Source organism: Pipistrellus kuhlii, unplaced genomic scaffold (assembly GCF_014108245.1).
Source record: "Pipistrellus kuhlii isolate mPipKuh1 unplaced genomic scaffold, mPipKuh1.p scaffold_m20_p_7, whole genome shotgun sequence".
In the NCBI taxonomy this organism is placed as follows: domain Eukaryota; kingdom Metazoa; phylum Chordata; class Mammalia; order Chiroptera; family Vespertilionidae; genus Pipistrellus; species Pipistrellus kuhlii.
The window spans coordinates 29,633,773-29,651,338 of NW_023425573.1; the positions used below are offsets into that span (position 1 = coordinate 29,633,773).

General features: G+C 53.4%; 1 protein-coding gene across 17 annotated transcripts in view; it reads right to left on the reverse strand.

Annotated features, from left to right (window-relative positions):
• Positions 1–9,703: 9,703 nt before the first annotated feature.
• HDAC4 (histone deacetylase 4) overlaps positions 9,704–17,566 on the reverse strand; it is a 224,851-nt gene continuing 216,988 nt past the window's right edge. For all 17 annotated transcript variants that reach the window (XM_036422314.2, XM_045575421.1, XM_036422309.2 and 14 more), the window contains 3 exons: positions 15,728–15,812; positions 14,713–14,854; positions 9,704–14,330 (listed from right to left, as the gene is read on the reverse strand). In XM_036422314.2, the coding sequence (XP_036278207.1) occupies positions 14,291–14,330; positions 14,713–14,854; positions 15,728–15,812 (267 nt within the window). In that variant the 3' untranslated portion in view covers positions 9,704–14,290. The remainder of the gene's footprint in view (positions 14,331–14,712; positions 14,855–15,727; positions 15,813–17,566) is intronic.

Genomic DNA, 17,566 nt, shown 5'->3' on the forward strand with positions numbered 1-17,566 from the left:
CGGGTGCGGGCCTGTGAGCACAGACACGGGTCCCGGGGCAGCAGCGTGGCCCGGGCCTGCACGGGCGAAGTCCCGTCACCTCGCTGTCCGGCGCCCGCCACTGCCGCCGGTGTGGCCCCGAGCACCGGAGGAGGCCGGTGTGGCCGAGGAGCTGGCCGTTGCTCTCACGTCACCGTGATTAACGTGGATTCCATTTAAGTGGTCTCAGGCGCCAGTGGCAACCGTGTGGACTAAGCAGACTCCGAGGAGCCACAGGGAACACCACGGAAGGTGACGAACGAAGGCCTTCTGTTAATGTGAGATTTTTAAAACGTGAGCAGCGGGCGAGACGCAGAGAATGTCCGTCGTGTCCCAGGCTGTCGGGGAGGTGGCAGCCGCGGCCCCGCCCGGGGTGACCCCGCACCAAGAACAGACGCACCGAGGGCGGCTTCCCCGGTGCCGGTCACGTGTTCCAGCCGGTCACTGAAGGACGAACCCCCGTCAGCCCCGAGGAACACCTGATTCCAAAACCCAAACGCGGACTTTAAACCCGAGGCTCTGAGGGGCACATGGCCGCGCCCTGGCCCCTGCGGGGTGGCCCCCTCCCACAGGCCACGGAGAACTGAGCTGAGAGCTGTCATCCCCTCGCCCTGGCCACTCCATGGGGGGGGGGGGGGAAGGGAGACACAGACAAAGCTGTAAACTGCAGGGCTTTGGGACGGACAGACGGGGTGCAGGGACGGAGGCATCATTTTGTAAGGACTAAGCACGGTGTTGGTGTTTGCTGGAAGTGTTTTTCCCCAGTGAAATGGCCTTGTCAGTGAATGTACCACCCCTGCTCCCAGGTGGAACCAGCCCCCAGCTTACCATGGAGCAGGTGCCGCACCGGGGCCCAGGAGGCTGGGCCAGGGCCGGGCGGCATCGCTCCGGCTGCTCACCTGGGAAGTGGGAATGTGGCTGCGACACCGCCTCCAGGGTCACGGTGTGGGTGCTGGCACAGCGCCTGGAGGTGTTCTGGCCGTGGCCAGCGGTCCGGAGCAGCCGGGTACGGAAGTGTCTACCTGGAGCAGAGCTGGGCCGACGGCGTTCCGCGGGAATGGGGCGGAGGGGCACCCTCAGCAGAGGCTTTCCGTGGGTCTGTTGTCTCCTCCGGGAAAAGCCGAAAAGCCAAGCTGGCCCTGGCAGTGGTTTGGGGTGCCATGACGCAGGGATTCGGGAGGTGCAGACCCAGGGCTGTGCTGCCACACCTGAGCTCCGAGGCGCCAGGCCTGGGCTGTGGCGTTTCACCCAACGCGCCTTCTCCAGCTTCCTGCACAGAGGCCGTCCCTCCCGGCTGGTCTCAGAGGAGTGGCGAGGGGCCCAGCTCCGAACCTGAGACTTGAGCCCTTCCAACCGCCGTAAGCATCTCAGTCCCCGTATGGACTTCCACCTCCGTAAAGTACCTGGAGGTTGTGGGGTTGCCCCCGTGACCTCTGGTTGACACATCAGTAAATCTGGATTCCCCATCGCCGTGAGAAAAAGGGTGGATCCCATGTAAGCGCTCACTCAGCACTCACTCTGACAGCCAGGAACCCACACAGGGCTTCGTTCAGAAGCCGGTCTCACAGAGCTTTCTCCTACAGAACAGCTTACGCATGGAGATGTGCGGTATGTGCCACAGGGTGCACCCCGTGAGTGTGCCATGCAGTGGCTTTCAGGACTTTCAGAGTTCTGCATCCATCAGCACAATCGGTTTCAGCCTCTGCCTCCTGCCACACAGGCCCCCACTCCCGCTGGGGGCCAGGCCCGCAGCCCCTCACCGGTCCGTCCTGGACACGGAGTGTGAATGGCATCCCATGGTGTGAGGGTTCTTGAACTTGACTTCCGCACGGACGACGTTGCCCTTCAGCTAGGCTGGAGCTGCCGTCAGCACTTTCTGTCCCCGGATGGCACCCGCTGTGGACAAACCACATTTGTTCCCGGTCACCAGTTAGTGGACATGGTGGCTGTTAGTCCCTGGGGAATAGGCCACTGGGGGCTAACTTGTACGCGCCCTCGGTGGACGTGTGTCCCCGTGTCTCTGGGTTACGAATCTACATGCATTGCTATGATAAATGCCACAGACTGGGCGCTTAGCGACACGGGCATTTCTGTCACATGGCTCTGCAGGCTGGCAAGTCTGAGCCGAGGCGCCGGAAGGTTTGGGTCTGGTGATGGTCGTCCTCCCGACTCAGACATGCCTTCTCCTAGCTGTGTCCTCACGTGGAGAGGGGCAGGGGCCTCTGCGCCCTGATAAACATGCCTTTTATCAAGGCGCTAACCCCACTCATGAGGGCTCCACCCCCGGGACCCAACCACCTCCTATTATCATCACTCTGGGAGTTCAATGTCAACACGTGCATTTGGGGGGCACACGGTTACTCAGGCCACAGCAGGTGTACCCCTAGGAGAGTTGCTGTGAGTCACACGGTAGGTCTAGTCCTTTTTTAAAATGTGCCCCCAGCATGAAACAGCTCCCATCACCAGCACAGCATCGAGCTAGGTGGACCAGCTAGGTGGACCGCGGACGGTGTGTCTGCTTTGCCCCTGATGGATTTGAGAGCAACACCATCCGCCGGGGTCTCCTGGCCCATTGCCAAGGGGTCGTGAGGTGGCTTTTCTGCGCGCACACACTCTGTTGCTTTGTACCTGGCTTTTCCTCACACAGCATTACGTTTGTGAGAGTCATCTAGTTTAGGGGTGCAGAGCAGTTCCTGTGTGGCCCTGCTGATGCATGTTCCACGGTATGAACACACCACATCCATTTTCGCCTTCGAGTGTGTGAGGAGGATGCTGGAGGCTTTCTCAGCTCTCGGCCTCCACTGGGACCAGTCGCTGTCCCTCTTCTCCTTGGGATCTTGTCCCCACAGATCGCTGTCACTAGTGGGTAGCTCAGCAGTGGCAGTGGGTTCACAGACCAGCTGTTTGAGTGTGTGTTTCTAGTAAGTCTGTTCTTAACATTTAGAAGAACCGCCCAGCTGTTTCCCAAGTGGCCTTCCCTCTGACCTTCCCAGCGGCTCAGAGGAGGGAGGGCGCAGGCTCCAAATCCTCGTCGCCCGGGGACTGTCTCTGATAACAGCATTCCAGGGGTTGTGGAGAGCTGAGTGTGTCCGCCCTCCCGGACGGATGATATTAAGCATCTGTCCACGTGCTTTTTAGTCATCTGTATGTATTTGTCGGTGAAATAGCTATTTATATCTTGTGCCCATTTCAAATTGGATTGTTTATCTTCTTTTGAGGTTGTAAAAGTTTTTTATTTATCCTGGACAAAAGTTCTTTTTTTTTTTTTAAAAAAGTATGTTTTGATTGATTTTAGAGAGAGAGAGTAAGGGAGAGGGAAAGAGATAAAACGTCATTGAGAGTGAAACATCCATCAGCTGCCTCCTGCACGCTCCCTTACTGGAGATTGGCCCTGCAATTGGGCATGTGCCCTGACTGGGAATCCAACCAGCGACCTCTTGGTTCATGCTCAACCACTGAGCAACACCGGCCGGGCTAGACACAAGTTCTTTACCAGATACATCATTTGTAGCTCCTTTTCCCAAGTGTGTGGCTCGTCTTTTCATTTCCTTAATGATGTCTAGTGACATGCAAATGTTTTTCATCTTGATGAAGCCCAACTCGTCATTTTTTCTTTTATGGATCATGCTTTTAGTCTCACTTCTAAGAACATTTTGCCTAAGCCAAAGTCCCCGACATTTCCTCCCGTGTCTTTGTCTAAGAATTTAAAATCAGGTCTGGAATCCACTTGGAGAGGGTCTAGTCATCTCCTTGCCTGGGGTGCGCTGCGTGCCCAGCTCCACTTGCTGAAAGGACCCTTCCCCTGTTGATTTTTCTGGGCACCTTAGTTGAAAATCAGGTGGCCACAAATGCAATCATTTATTTATGAACTTTAATTTTTATTCCATTAATGTATATACTTTATGCTATGCTATTAGCCATGATTACTGCAGCTTTAGAACAAGTTTCAAAGTCTGATGGTATAAATGCTCCAATTTTGTCCTTTTTCAAAATTGTTTTTGATATTGTGAATCCTTTGCATTTTCAAGTAAATTTTATGGTCAGTTTGGCAATCCTTACCACCCCAACCCCACTCCCCCAAAATCCTGAGATCCTTCTTGGGTTTTGCTGACTCTACAAACTACTTTGGGGAGAATTACAGTCTTGGGTCTTCCAGTCCTTAGTCATGGAGTGTCTCTCAAATTTCATGTCTCCCTGCGTTCTCTCAGTAGTGTTTTAGTTTTTTGTATTTAAAAAAAATTATTATTTTTTATTAATTTTTTTACAGAGAGGAAGGGAGAGGGATAGAGAGTTAGAAACATTGATGAGAGAGTAACATCAATCAGCTGCCTCCTGCACACCTCCTACTGGGGATGTGCCCACAACCAAGGTACATGCCCTTGACTGGAACCGAACCTGGAACCTTTCATTCCGCAAGCTGACGCTCTATCCACTGAGCCAAACCAGTGAGGGCAGTGTTTAGTTTTTAATGTAAAAAAGCTGCACTTTCTTCACTGGGTTTATTCTTAAGTCTCCTCACTCTGTTTCGATGCAATTGTGAGTAGAGTTGTTGTCTTCGTTTCGTTTTCTGTTTGTTACTAGTTTATAGAAATACAAATGATCTTTGTATGTTGATCTGGTATCCAGTCCCCTTACTGAACTCATTTATTAGCTGTTTTGAAATTATAAACACTCTTTCCGGGACATTCACCTATTAATATTTATTCGTATGTGTTTCCAGTTAAAACAGGAGAGAAAATACCAGCAATGTGCCGATTATGTTGATAAACAAAAACGAGTATAGAAAATAACGTTGAAGTCAAATAAACCGACCACAAAGCAGCACACACACTGATGGGAGCCTCTGGAGATGTACCTGTGCCCAGTACACAAAACCGGCTCAGTGGGGCCTCTGGGAGGTGAAGCGGAAAAGCCTTCAGAGCGGCGTGGAGCTGGTGCAACAAGGTTAACACGCCAGGAACCCAGACAGCACGCAGCCTTTCCTGCACGGCTGGCAGGCCACACGCAGAGGCTGTGGGAGGCTCGGGAACATCTAAGAGGCAGACAGGACGTCCCTGTATTTCTGAAGAAACAAAGACATGCTGAGGGAAGGAGCGGTGTCAAACACGTAGCTGGTTTGCTCCTCAAGACTTTTCCCAAGTTGTGGAAGGCGTGGGGCAGGAGATGATATTGCAACACCTGCAACCAGGGAGGGACAGAGTGTATTCCCCCTCCACCGGCACGTCTCCGTGTTCACTGCCATTCACCTCAGCACGTGGCGTTTGGACAAGAGGACCTGCAGTTGAGGAAAACACGTGGAAAGGGTCTGGCATAGTTATCAGCTGTTGCCATGGCCCCCTCTCCCCGCGAGCGGCTCCAAGGGCACAAAGTTGGCTGGCCCTCCCTGCTGGTAGGCACGGAGGGAAAACCCTACATTCTGCACTTAAAGGCCAGGACACGCTCCCTCCTCCCATCCCCACACTCCCCTCCCCGCTGCCCCAGCAAGCCTGTGAAAAGGCCTTGAGCAACTTTAAAGTCTTCTAGCTGGAAAGTTACAGAGAATGAGGTGCATCTATCCATGTGGTGATCCCGCTGGGGGCCACGCGGTGTAGCCGGCAGCTTTGGGACCAGGAACAGCCTGTTACTGAGGGTCTTAACCTCTGGGAGCCCCAGGTTATTCTGCAAAGAACAACGCCTGCTTCTCAAGACTGCTGGCGGTTTTAATTGAGTCAAATATCTACGCATAATTGCAGCCCCTGGAACATCATTATCCCCAGTGAATCCCAATCTCAGGCAGAGGCACTACAAGCTCGGGGCTCTGACCAACCAAGGGAAGGCCGGCTGGGGTGGGCCAAACCCCAGGGAGTGTGAGGACCAGGCCGTTTTAGGGCCTGAGGCGCTGGGTGCTCACCTCCAGGAAGGAGCCCTGGGGCCCTGTGGTCTCAGAGCTCTCTGTGCTGACCTCACCAGCCCCTGCCATGGGCACAGGTGCTCCTTCTCCTGCCCCTTCTCTCACCGGTGGGGTGGCTCCTGTTCCTTGCTGTCTGCTCTGCCTTCTCTCACTCTATAGGGGTGTCGAACTCAATCAGAGAAGGGGCCAAAATCTAAAATCCAGCCTAAATCGCGGGCCGAATGGTTTACTGAACAGTCATAAACTGTCATTGTGATGGAAACGCAGCGGAGTGCAGTGATGACAGCGCGGTGCGGGCCACATTGCAAGGCCTGGCGGGACGGATTTGGCCCGCGGGCCTTGTGTTTGACACATGTGCCTAGCATGTCACACCTCCCACCACCAGAGTGTGCGCCCCTCCATCAGTCTCTCCTGTCCACCCAGACAGTGCCCAGCACCCGGCAAAGCCACACTGAGCGGGTTAGAGATGAGTGTTGAGCTGCAGGGCCACCGAGAGAAGAGAGAGCCATTGCTGGGTCCTGGGGCACCTTCTGTCCAGAGCACCCCAGGCGTCCTCACTGCCCAGAAATCAGTTCTGCTCCCAGGGCAGTGGACTGCAGGAAAGGACTCAGAACTCAGAGAAAGCACCGCAGGCTCCCCGGGGAGAGCAGTCTCACCTTTGAATTCTGCGACAGGGGGGGATGGTTTGAGGTGTCTGACATTTGCCAATGCCACCGTTGTCACCTGCATCCTCTTCTAGTTAGGGTCAGGGCTTGGGGACTGAGAGGTGAATGGGGGCCAAGGGCGAGGGGTGGGCAGCTGAATGCTACTGCAGTTCCTGGAATCACCAGTAGGGGGTGACAGGCTTATACCAGCTTCCCCAGGAAGCCAGAGCGGGTGGGGGGATCCCACCCACTGTCCCCAAACACTACACCTGCCCCCCTGTGGCACCCGCTGGTGATGAAGTCTCCCCAAACTTCAGAAAGCCTGGGGAGTCCAGAGTGTCCAGCCTGTCTTATCCCTGTTGCGGGCAGGGAGGGTCCCATGACCCAACACCCCCAGGCCGAGAAGCCTGGAGAAAACACTTCCACTCTGCCCGGCTCCTGGCAATGACTTTTTGAGTCTGTCAGATCACGTTAACAGCGTGTGGAAGTGTTTCCACACACGGTCAAAGGCACTGGACATATTTAATTACAAAACACTTCCTGGAGCCAATGGCATTAATTAATCTCCACTCCCCGGAGGCCTTGTCCCCAAGCCAGCGTTTGTGGGGTTAGACTGGAACTGGGCATTAGTAGAGCCCAGTTCAGGGAGACGCTGTGGCTTCCCACGGTCCCCAACCCCAGGAGAGGCAGCAGAGACTGGGGTCCCGTCACCCAAACACGGACCTGCCAGGGCAGGACCCACACGCAGGCTCAGGCCCTCTGCCAAGCGGCCTGAACATTTCAGACACAGAAGATGGCAAAGCATTGCTCCCCTAAAACCTGCATCACAGGTTTCTGCAGTGCCTCCAACAGGCCCCGGCGGGGTCATGTGCTTCTGTCATTGGGGTCCCTGTCTTCTCCTGATGGGACAGACCCTGTAGGCTGGCCGTGCCACATCCCTGGTGAATGCACAACCCCGGGTCCAGCTTCTGCCCCAGGACAGGGATTCCTTCTAGGCACACAGCAGGGCCTCACAGCACCCAGGAGCAGGGACCCTGGGCACCAGCAGGGACCCCTGCCCCGAGGAAAGGGCTGGGACCACCGGGCTTCTGGTTTCTCCTCTGCTGCCCTGTTCTTGCTCCTCTCCTGCTGCCATCCATCCCGTCACAGCCCCTCAATGTGAGGACTGCTGGGGAAATAGGGATAGAGGGGTTCTGGGGGGCCCGGTTCACGGTGCCCCTGCCCCCAGGAACTGCTTTGAGCTCATCTAACCACACTGAGCATCTTACTAACAATGATTTATGTTGCATAACACAGAACATATGACAGGGCAGTAACCATATTGATAAAGCCTCCATGGCCGGGAGCCCACTAAGCTTAGGTGACCTCACAGCAGTCCTGCACGGTATTGGGTGCATCACCCCAAACCTTGGCCTGGGAAGCTGAGGGCGCCCCCACAGTGGCTTTGCCAGGCAGATGTCCTGCCCCGGTCCCTCAGGACAGTGGGACAGGATGCCCTTCTGGTTCTGGGGGTTTGAGGGGGGATATGCTAGAAAATACCCAACATTCCACATTCTCCTGTGGAACAGTTGTAGAATTCCTTGAGATGTTCTGAGTTCTGTGGGCAGAGGTTGCAAATGTGATGTCGTCATGGTCACGCCCACATCCACTGTCAAGGAGAAGACATTGTTCACCAGCATTACTTTAGGGCAATTCCTCCCCTTTCCTCCTCGGGTGTCTTTGAAGGTATGGCTTTGAGTTCTGTTCACCTGGCACGTAATGCCTCCCTGCACACACAGCGGCTGACGCAGCTGCCCGTGAAACTTGTTCAGTCTCCGTGGTGGGCATACACCCTGCGAGTTCTCTCCACTGTGCGGCTGTGGTATTTCATATTCTTTAAAGGTAGGAAAGTATCAACACTTTGTAATATACATTAAAAAGTCACTTTGAGCCCTAACCAGTTTGGCTCAGTGGATAGAGCATTAGCCTGCGAGCTGAAAGGTCCCAGGTTTGATTCGGTCAAGGGCATGTACCTTGGTTGTGGGCACATACCCAGTAGGGGGTGTGCAGGAGGCAGCTGATTGATGTTTCTAACTTTTTATCCCTTCCCTTTCCTCTCTGTAAAAAATCAATAAAATATATTTTTAAAAAGTCACTTTGAGATAAAGTGACACAAAAGATGTGTCACATAAACCTCGATTCTAATAAAATTGAAGCAGCGCTCAGGAGCCTCCTGGGCCGAGAGCTGGAAATACTGTACTTTTAGTTGGTTTCAGAAATAAGAACTGTAAGAATAAGATCCTCTCATTTTGGGCAAATGGATATATTCTCACAAATATCCACCTAAGCCTTAACTGGCCCTGGGTATATGGTAGCCTCTCACCAGCTGCCATCCCCGCGTTTGGCAGGAAGAACATGTAACCACCCCCAGGCCTCAGCCCTCCAGCTCCAGGCCCCCAGCCCTCCAGCCCCCAGTGCCCCAGCTCCAGGCCCCCAGCCCATGTCTGACTCCAAGCACTCCTGGCCTCCAGGCTGTGGCTTGGCAGCTGTGCCTGTGTCTTGCTGTCAGCTTGGGAGGATATGCTCCCCATACCTCGTTCTGTGGCCCATTCTAGGGGGGTCCCAGGGAGCAAACTTGGGGGGGGGTGATGTATATAGAATGTTCGAGTGCCCTTGGGTGGCAGCTGTGAAAGGAGAGGTAAGAACCGGACTTAGCAGAGGGGCAGTGGCTGTGTGTGTGTGTGGGGGGGCGGGGGGCCGCATCTTGGACAGGCTCAGGAGTGGGCTAGAACCACGGGTCTGCCCAGGAGGCCGACTTTACCCATCTTTCACCCCAATAGGTAGTCCCAGAACTGGGCAGCCCAAGGAGATGGTGGCATGGTCTGGGGTGGGGGGCAGTGTATTGCTCAGCGAAGGCTGTGCATGGGTTTGCAGATTGTGAGGGGGCATGTGCCCAGCTGGGGGAAGGTGGCCCAGCCTAGGCTCTTGGGCCTTGTCTTCCTCTGAGAGCATGTCCAGCCCACCTCCCCAGAGTTGCAAAGTTTGTCTGGAAAGAAAACACTGCAAGGACTACAGGCACTCCCCAACCCAGGCTGAGTGCAGGCGGGCAGCCCCACGGGGTCCCTGGCCCACGAGCCAGCAAGGACAAGAGCACACGGGCAGAAGCCAGAGGTGAGAGGGCAATGAATGCTGTCTTTATTGACACCACAAGAGTAACAAGTTGTATGACGAGGTACAAAAACTGGGCTCCGGGTGAAGTGGAGGTGGAGTCGGCCTTCAGGACACAGTTAGCCGGTGCAGATCCACCTGACAGAACAAAATGAGAACACTTCTGACCCCACTGAGCGAAGGAAAGACCCCGGGAGGTCCAGACAACGGGACAACCGATGAAGTTACAGAAGAAACAGGCGGCTGCTCCAAGGGGCACCCGCCCACGCAGGCACAGGCGTCGGGTGGATGTGGCGCTACCCCCGGGCCTGTGATGAGCTCTCGGGTGGACAGGGTCAGCCCCCGCGTGTGTGTGTGTTCTGTATGTGTCATTCTCAGAAACTGGAAAATAGGGCCTCCACCATGGAGCACACACACCAAGAAACAAACAGAAACTGTCACTTTCTTTTCTTTCCATAGGAGACTTTTAATTATGTCAGAGACAAAGTGAGCTGAGCTAGGAACAAGCTCGCTTCATTACAAGGAAGAAATGGTTTCCTTTCGGTGCAAAGTAAAATTTGAAACCACAGTGCTCGCACAGTTCACGACGGCTTAAAGTGAAATCTTAGCCATACATGATCTAAAAAGGAATAAAAAAGGGCAACGCGCTGTGCGGAAAGGGGCGCTCTGGGGCCCCCGGTTCTCCATCGGCACCAACGGCCACAGGGCCAGGAGGGCTGTGCTCACCTCGCCCCCAGCCCAAGAAGATAAAGGAAACAAAGGAAACAAAACAAAACAAAACTCCTCCAAATCAAATGAAGAGACAGGCAGTTCACTTGAATTCTGCGTAGTTCCCCTAAAACACTGTTTCCACATAAATACAATAAACTCTATTATGGTATGTCACAAGTGTTAAACTTTTTTTTCTTAATATGACAAATGTTTAAGTAGTCCTTTTTATTTTTCTTACAATAAAAAGTACAATTTCTTAAGAATAAGTTCAATAAGACGCAAACGTTCCCCCCTCTCCTCCAAGGGTTTGCTACGTTACAGAAAAATCTCCATCTTTTGAGTCAGCAAATGTCACGAGAGGGGAACACAAAGGCATTTTTCTTCTCCCCCAAGCTGCCGAGTTCGGCGTGCAAATCTGTGTACAATATAAAGACATGCCGGCCGTACAGTCATGCAACCTCCGGGTGTAGGAAACTTAAAAAAATATACTCATATATATTTATATATATATTTATATATGTATCAATGCCCATAAAACACGTGGGCCCAAAGTCTACAAAAAGAAGAATGGAATGAGCACGCGGCTGTGACCAGGAAAGGAGGAATGTTCCGATGGAAAATTGAAAACAACCGACTCTGAGGCTGGTGCTGCCACCCAGACTCCCAGTGTCAGACCGATACAAAAGGGTCCTTCCTCTGGAAACAGACTTCAAAAGAAAGAAAGAAAAACTGAAACACGTTGACAAAGAGGCCCTTTGGAAGCCGGGTGCAGTCCCGGATGGCTGCCTGCTGGTGGGGCTCAGATGCGTCGTGGCGGGAAAACTGAAAGGGCCGGGTGACACCCCGGCCTGCGGCATCACAGTTTCCCGTGAAGGGCTATAAAGTGCTCACTTGCTGACCCCCAGCCTGTGCCCTAAGGACTTTGCAAAGGAAGAAAAAGGCTAAGGTCCAAGGACCAAAGAGGGAGGGCGGAGGGGCCCTCCTTCACGCAGAGTCCTGCCCACACTTGGCAGGCCCTCCGCCATCTGCCCTGGACGGGGGCCGTGGAGAGGGGCTGAGTGTCTTCACAGAAAAAAAAGGCTACATGGCTCTGCTTTCTGCACGTCTGTGAAGCTGGAGTGAGCTGACAAGCGAAACAGGCTCCCTGCGGGACCTATCTGCAGGGTGTCTCTGGGAGAGAGGAAGTAAACCCCCAGGGAGAATGTGGCCACCAAGAGGTCCAGGCCATCTGATCATCTGTAAAAAGGTCAGATGTCGCATTCCTCCCGAGAGCCAGGGCTGGCAGAGCAGGCAGGCGGCAGGGGTCCCCGGAGGATCTTGAGAAGGGAGCTGAGAAGCCACCAGCGGGGGATCTTGAGAAGGGAGCTGAGAAGCCACTGCTCTGCGCCACTCCGGGAAGGATGGCACCGATCCCTCCTGAGCTCCTCCTGCCAAGTGGGCCTCAGGGCAGAGTGGCCAGAGGGGAAAGGAGCCAAATGTGCTCCATGACCCTCTTGTCCTACCTCAACCCACTGTCCTATTTCTGACCAACAGCATCCCCATGACCAAGCCAATCCAAGCATTTGGATTCCTTTGGTCAACACCCAACTGTGTCAGTGGCTCTCAGAAGCTACCCTGTGAATGTCACCAAACTCAGAGGCTTGGCTGAGGCTCCCTCCTGGGGCACGCTGGGTCTGCATTTCCCCCACGAGTCTGAACTCAGTACACACTTGGGAATGAAAGCGGTGGCTTCAAGTTCTGAAAATAAGTTACCAGTAAAAGTGACGTTCCGTTTCTGTCAGAGAGAAAAAGAGCAAAGGCCGGCTGCGCTGCTCAGGAGTCCGGAGTCCCCACAGGCTCGCCAGGCAGCAAGGGCAGGGCCACGTGGCTGCAGCAGAAAAACCTGGACTGGCGCCGGGCCATGCATTGCTGACATGCTTAAAAGGTCTTTGGAAAACTGAAGCTAGTCTGACGACATGGTCAGAGAAGTTTAAATGAGTTTTAGGAAAGCTGACGGCCTGCAGTGTCTGGCAAGTAACCGTTCAGTGTCACGAGTGGCCCTCTCCACACCTGCCACGGAGGGAAACACACCACCCGGTAATACTGCTGGCGAGGCAGGAGAAGCCCGCCACCACCGACAGCCCAGATCTGCCACGCAGGCGACGCTCTTTCTGAAAATAAACCCGGATGGCAGCAGTTCCGTTTGGAGAAAACTGTTTACCATACAAACAAAAGTGAAAACAATAAAAAACACGTTTAAAGTTAAAAAAATGTACAAGCGAAAATTTAGAAAGGAAAAAGGTTTAGACATTATTACCATTCAGAAAACTGCTAAATGGTGCAAAAAAAGAAAAGAAAAAAAAAAGTGAAATTCACAAAACAATGCTTATTCAGGATCTTTTTGTGAAAAATTCATACAAAAATCAACAGCAAATTTATATTTCTTGCTATAAAAACTTATTAGGTACATATGTGGGTGGAGGTGTGGAGCGGGAGGGGTCTGTTAGAAAATAATTAAAATGAAATACAAACGTGTGGTAGTTGCCAGTGGCGAATGTGCTGGCGATCTGAAATCGATCCAATCTGGACTTCAAACTACATGAGTTCAAACTAGATCCCTTTCCGTAAGCACCTTGGTAGCTAATTCACAAGTCGTTCGTTCCCAGGGACCTTGACAACCTGCATTTATTATATATATATATATATATATACTTCTTCTATAAATGCATTATAAATATTTTATCAAGATTTCATAAGAATCAAGTTTCTTAGCTTGAATACATTGGAATATATATTATACATATATATATTTATTTATACCTAAAATTTAAGCAGTACTTCATGCTACTTGCTTTTAATAAAAAGCATTCCAACCGTAACACTGAAGGTGTGCCTAGGACATGCTTCACAACCAATGGAGATGCTCAACTGTTATATGACGTATGAGAAAAGAACACTTTGGATTCATTTAAAATTTGTTAGACTTCAAAACTCCCGAGAGTATTTGCCACTTTTTGGGAACTACCTCCATTTTTCTTACACAACAATAAAGCCAAAGGAGGGCGGCAGGTTGGCAGCCCTCTGGAGCCGCCGGCCGCGGCCTGCGCCTGCTCTCGAAGGCCTGGCCGGCACGGGGCGGCCTCCTGCCCCACGGGCACTGCCAGCCCCACCGGCCACAGGGCTGTCCCATCGATTCCTGCTGCTTATTTTTTTCTTAAGGCATTGTTCCTCAGACTTCAGAAAACCCAGCCACAAAAATCCATCAGAGCAATAAAAAAAAGGCACAAACTTGCATCTTCCGATGGCTTTGAGAAAGCAAAGCCGGCTCTTGCAGGCTCACATTTCCATTTTTGTCCATTTTTTTTCTTTTTCTTAAATGCTCATCCACTCTGTCCCCCACCCGGCTGCAAACCCCACCACACACCGCTCTGGTTCACAGAGGCAGGCCAGAGCGATAGAAAACGTTCTCTTTAAAAAGTAAGCTACAAGATGAGTGGTTTACATGGAGACTGTGGAATTGTGGGTAATTAATCATCAAACTTTAAGCACCAGTTTTGATCAAGTTTGTGTTGTATTGTTAGATCTTTGATTTTCATTTTCTTTTCCTCATGTCAACTAAATCGGGCAACTCTGCCGCGAGCTGCCGCAGGCTTCCTCCCTCTTCGGCATCCCTCACGGGGGCCGAGGGCGAGCCTGGTGCCCTGCATGTCGGTGTCTGCTCTTCCCGGCGTCTGTCCCGGGTTCTGTGTAAGGCTGCCCTGCCCGGTGAGACCTGGGGTCTGGGCCCCTGGCGCACCTGCGGATTCTGAGAGAACGCCTGGCAGGATGCAGAGAAACAGCAACTTTTCTTGGCGGAGCTTCAAGACAGACAGACAAACAAGAGTCGCAGCTGTGGGCATGGTTACAGGGGCGGCTCCTCTTCCATGGGCTCCTCCTCAGGCCTGTGGCAGTGGAAAGGAACACGGCAGAAAAGAGAAAGGACAGATGGAGGGTTAGAGGCAGCACTGCAGGGCCTTCTCTGTCTGTCGTCTGGCCCTCTTCCCCCAACAGGACTGCTCTCCCCCTCCCACCTCCCACCTTCCACGTCCCACCTTCAATTCCTGGCTCCTAACCAGGTGTTACTGGGCCACCTGCTCAGGGATAAATGCTCCCCACTACACCTCGTGTTTCAAAGGGCCTTCCACACGGGAAAGATGTGTTGGATGGGGACACTTGACCCCCCCATGGCCTTGAGAGGCCTCAGATGCAGGAGCTGAGACTCGGCTCTCCTTCAGAAGGCGGCCCCTCCATGCAGTGCCACAGGCCAGGCCCTGCAGTGCTCACCTCTTCTCAGCGGGCTTCACACCTACGGACAGGGAGGCCATGGCGGTGACTGTCTCGGCTTCTTCATTCTCACGCTTCTGGGCCTCGACCAGGGAGTAGGCCACAGTGGAGGGGAGGCGCTGCAGGGAGCGCCAGTACTGGCCTGGGTGAGGGAAGCGCTAGGTTACAGACACCACGGGACTGGGCCCAGCAGGCTCTCCATGACCCTGTCCCTGACTCTAGGAGCAGGAGGGGGCCTGGGAAGACTGCCACTCAGTGTAGAGAAAATTCCTAACTGGACCTTCCAAGACCACGGGAGTGCTCCTATGTGGCCTCAAGAGTAAGGGGACCATGCAGGGGGGGCTGGCCTGGCCCAGAGCCAGCCTCTCGGTGTTTTCTGGCACCCAGGGGCTTCTCATCAGGACAGGGGAATAGCTCAGCTCCAAGACTAGGAGGGACCCAACACCCGTGCAGGACACACAGGTGAGATCCCTGGTTTCCACCCACGGACAGCCTCCACAATTTGGGCCATCCTAAGGACCCAGGACAAAATGAGCTTTGTAACAAGGGTAGCTAGCACACTGTCTGAGTCACCTGGCTGTGTGTCAGCTCCCTTGGTCCCCAGCACTTGATGTTGGAGGGGAAGTACTAGGAAATAGGGAGCCCTGCATCCCACACTGAGTCTGTGGGAGGGGTGGGGTTCTCGGGCCAGGGAAGAGACCAGTTCACGCCCTGGCCCCACCCTGCTAGCTGGGGACCTGGAGCAAGTGACTTCCCAGCCTCCTGGAGGCAGGCTCTTTTGTGACATGGAGGTGATGACACATTGTAGTGGGCTGTGGGGAGCGAGTGGGGGTTCAACAAGAGTCTCCACCAGCTCATCAAATCTGGCTGGAAGCGAGGCCTGTCTTATAGGCCCAGGATGCAGCCGGCAGTGACACGAGAGGAGCCCAGGGCAGGGGAATCGGGGCCGGGGAGTCCTGCACTCTTCCTCCCACAGGAGAATTTCCCGGCCAGAGACCTGGCCAGGACAACTTACTGTGAATCTCAATGACCTTTTCCATGGACCGGATGGCGTTGGCATTGGGTCTCTGCTGTAAAACCTTTTCTGGGAGAGGATCGAGCTGCAAAAGACATGCGACTGTATGGTTAATATAACCCCGTGCACATCAGAGCAGGCTGTTCACAATCAGCACTTGTGTCTTAAGTGCACTTGCCAACGGCGAAGAAACGTAAGTTTAACAGCCAGATGTGGGCTTCAGATTTATCACATAAACTTTTACAAAAGGGAACTTATTTTCTTTAGGGCACTTTGCTTAGGAAACTCAGGGATGCTTGTGGTTCTCAGGTAGCAGGGCCACAGAGGGTGTCCGGGAGGGGCTGGTGCAGACTTCAGCATGAGATCAGGGGGATAACTACCACTTTTTGGGAACATCACTTTCACATTCCTGGTATTTTAAATAAAAATGCTTGACTACTCCCTGGCGATGGTTTTCTTCTAATAACAGGAGAAAAGGTAAATCGAAGAAAAGTATTGAGCAGAACAGAAGGAACCTCTGCTCTAGGCGATTCCCTAAGTGCTGGCGGCAGGTAGCAGAACCCACACAAGGCCAGAGGGCTCCAGGGCAAACCAGAGTGGCTGCAACAGAGCATGAAAACACAATGATTAAAAGAACTTTAAATAACCGGATAAGCCTCCAAACCCCGGAGAGACCTGGGGGCTCGGTGGAAGCTGGAACCCACTGAGACACACTGGGGACAGGTGGGCTGGAAGCCCGGAGCCCCAGGATGAGCCAGGGAGGGCAGATGCACAAACGTGATTGCAGAGACGACTGTAAGCAGTTTTGTTCTTGCCTTGGCTCTGGGTAAAAGCTAGAACAGAGGCACCCGAGATAATGCCAGGTAAACACGAAGCGTGCAGACCTGCACTTGCAGTGGTGGGTCTGTGACAGGCACAGCAACTGTCCATCCTCCCATGGGCACACGGCCCCGAGGCTGCCAATCAGTGCTGCCAACTCAGTTCCCGATCATGAAGCACAGAAGCCAGCGAGCTGCACTCGGGCCAGGAGCAGCAATCTCGGCCTCTAATACCACCCTCCAATGAAAGGAACTGGCTCCCTGGAGACGCGGCTGTTCTAGGGCAGCGGGGAGAACACGGAGGAGCCTGGGCGTCTTCCAGTGCAGAGTACAAAAGAGCTAAAGACAGATGCCAGGGCTCGTCCGAGGGACACACAGGGCTAGCAGGAAACGGAATACAAGACGCAATACTGAATCATAATCCCGAGTCTGACATGAACAGCCATGAGTGAGCACTGATATAAAAAGTGACTGAGTACACAGCCCTCCCCTGACAGAGCTAACACCTCCCACCTGCCCCAAAGCACGTGCAAGGCTGCACGAGTGACTTCCAGCCAAAGGACCTTCACGGTGGGGACATACACTGACAAGCCCACTATCACCAGGCCTCACGGTGAACTTCAGCAGGAGCCACGTGGACAGCATCGGGAGAGGAAGTGTGGAGAAGGGCACTGGACCCCTGGGGTTTTGCTTCCCTAACCCCTAAATCATGAGGGAAAAAACGGACAAACATAAATGGACTCTATAAAACACCTGACCAGCACTCCCCCAAACTGTGGTGGTTGTGAGAACATGAAAGACTGAGAAGTTGTCACAGCTGAGGAGACTCAGGTGACAGGCCGGCAGGGCCACTGTGGGCAGAAACAGAAGGGCTCTCAGGAAAACCGAGTGAACCTCAGTGTGTCCTGCGCTTCTGCTAACAGCAGTGTGCCAGGGTTGGCTCCCAGGCAGTGACCCTGTCCCACACTGAGGTATGATGGTGACAACAAAGGGAAATGTCTGAGAGACACATGTGCTAACT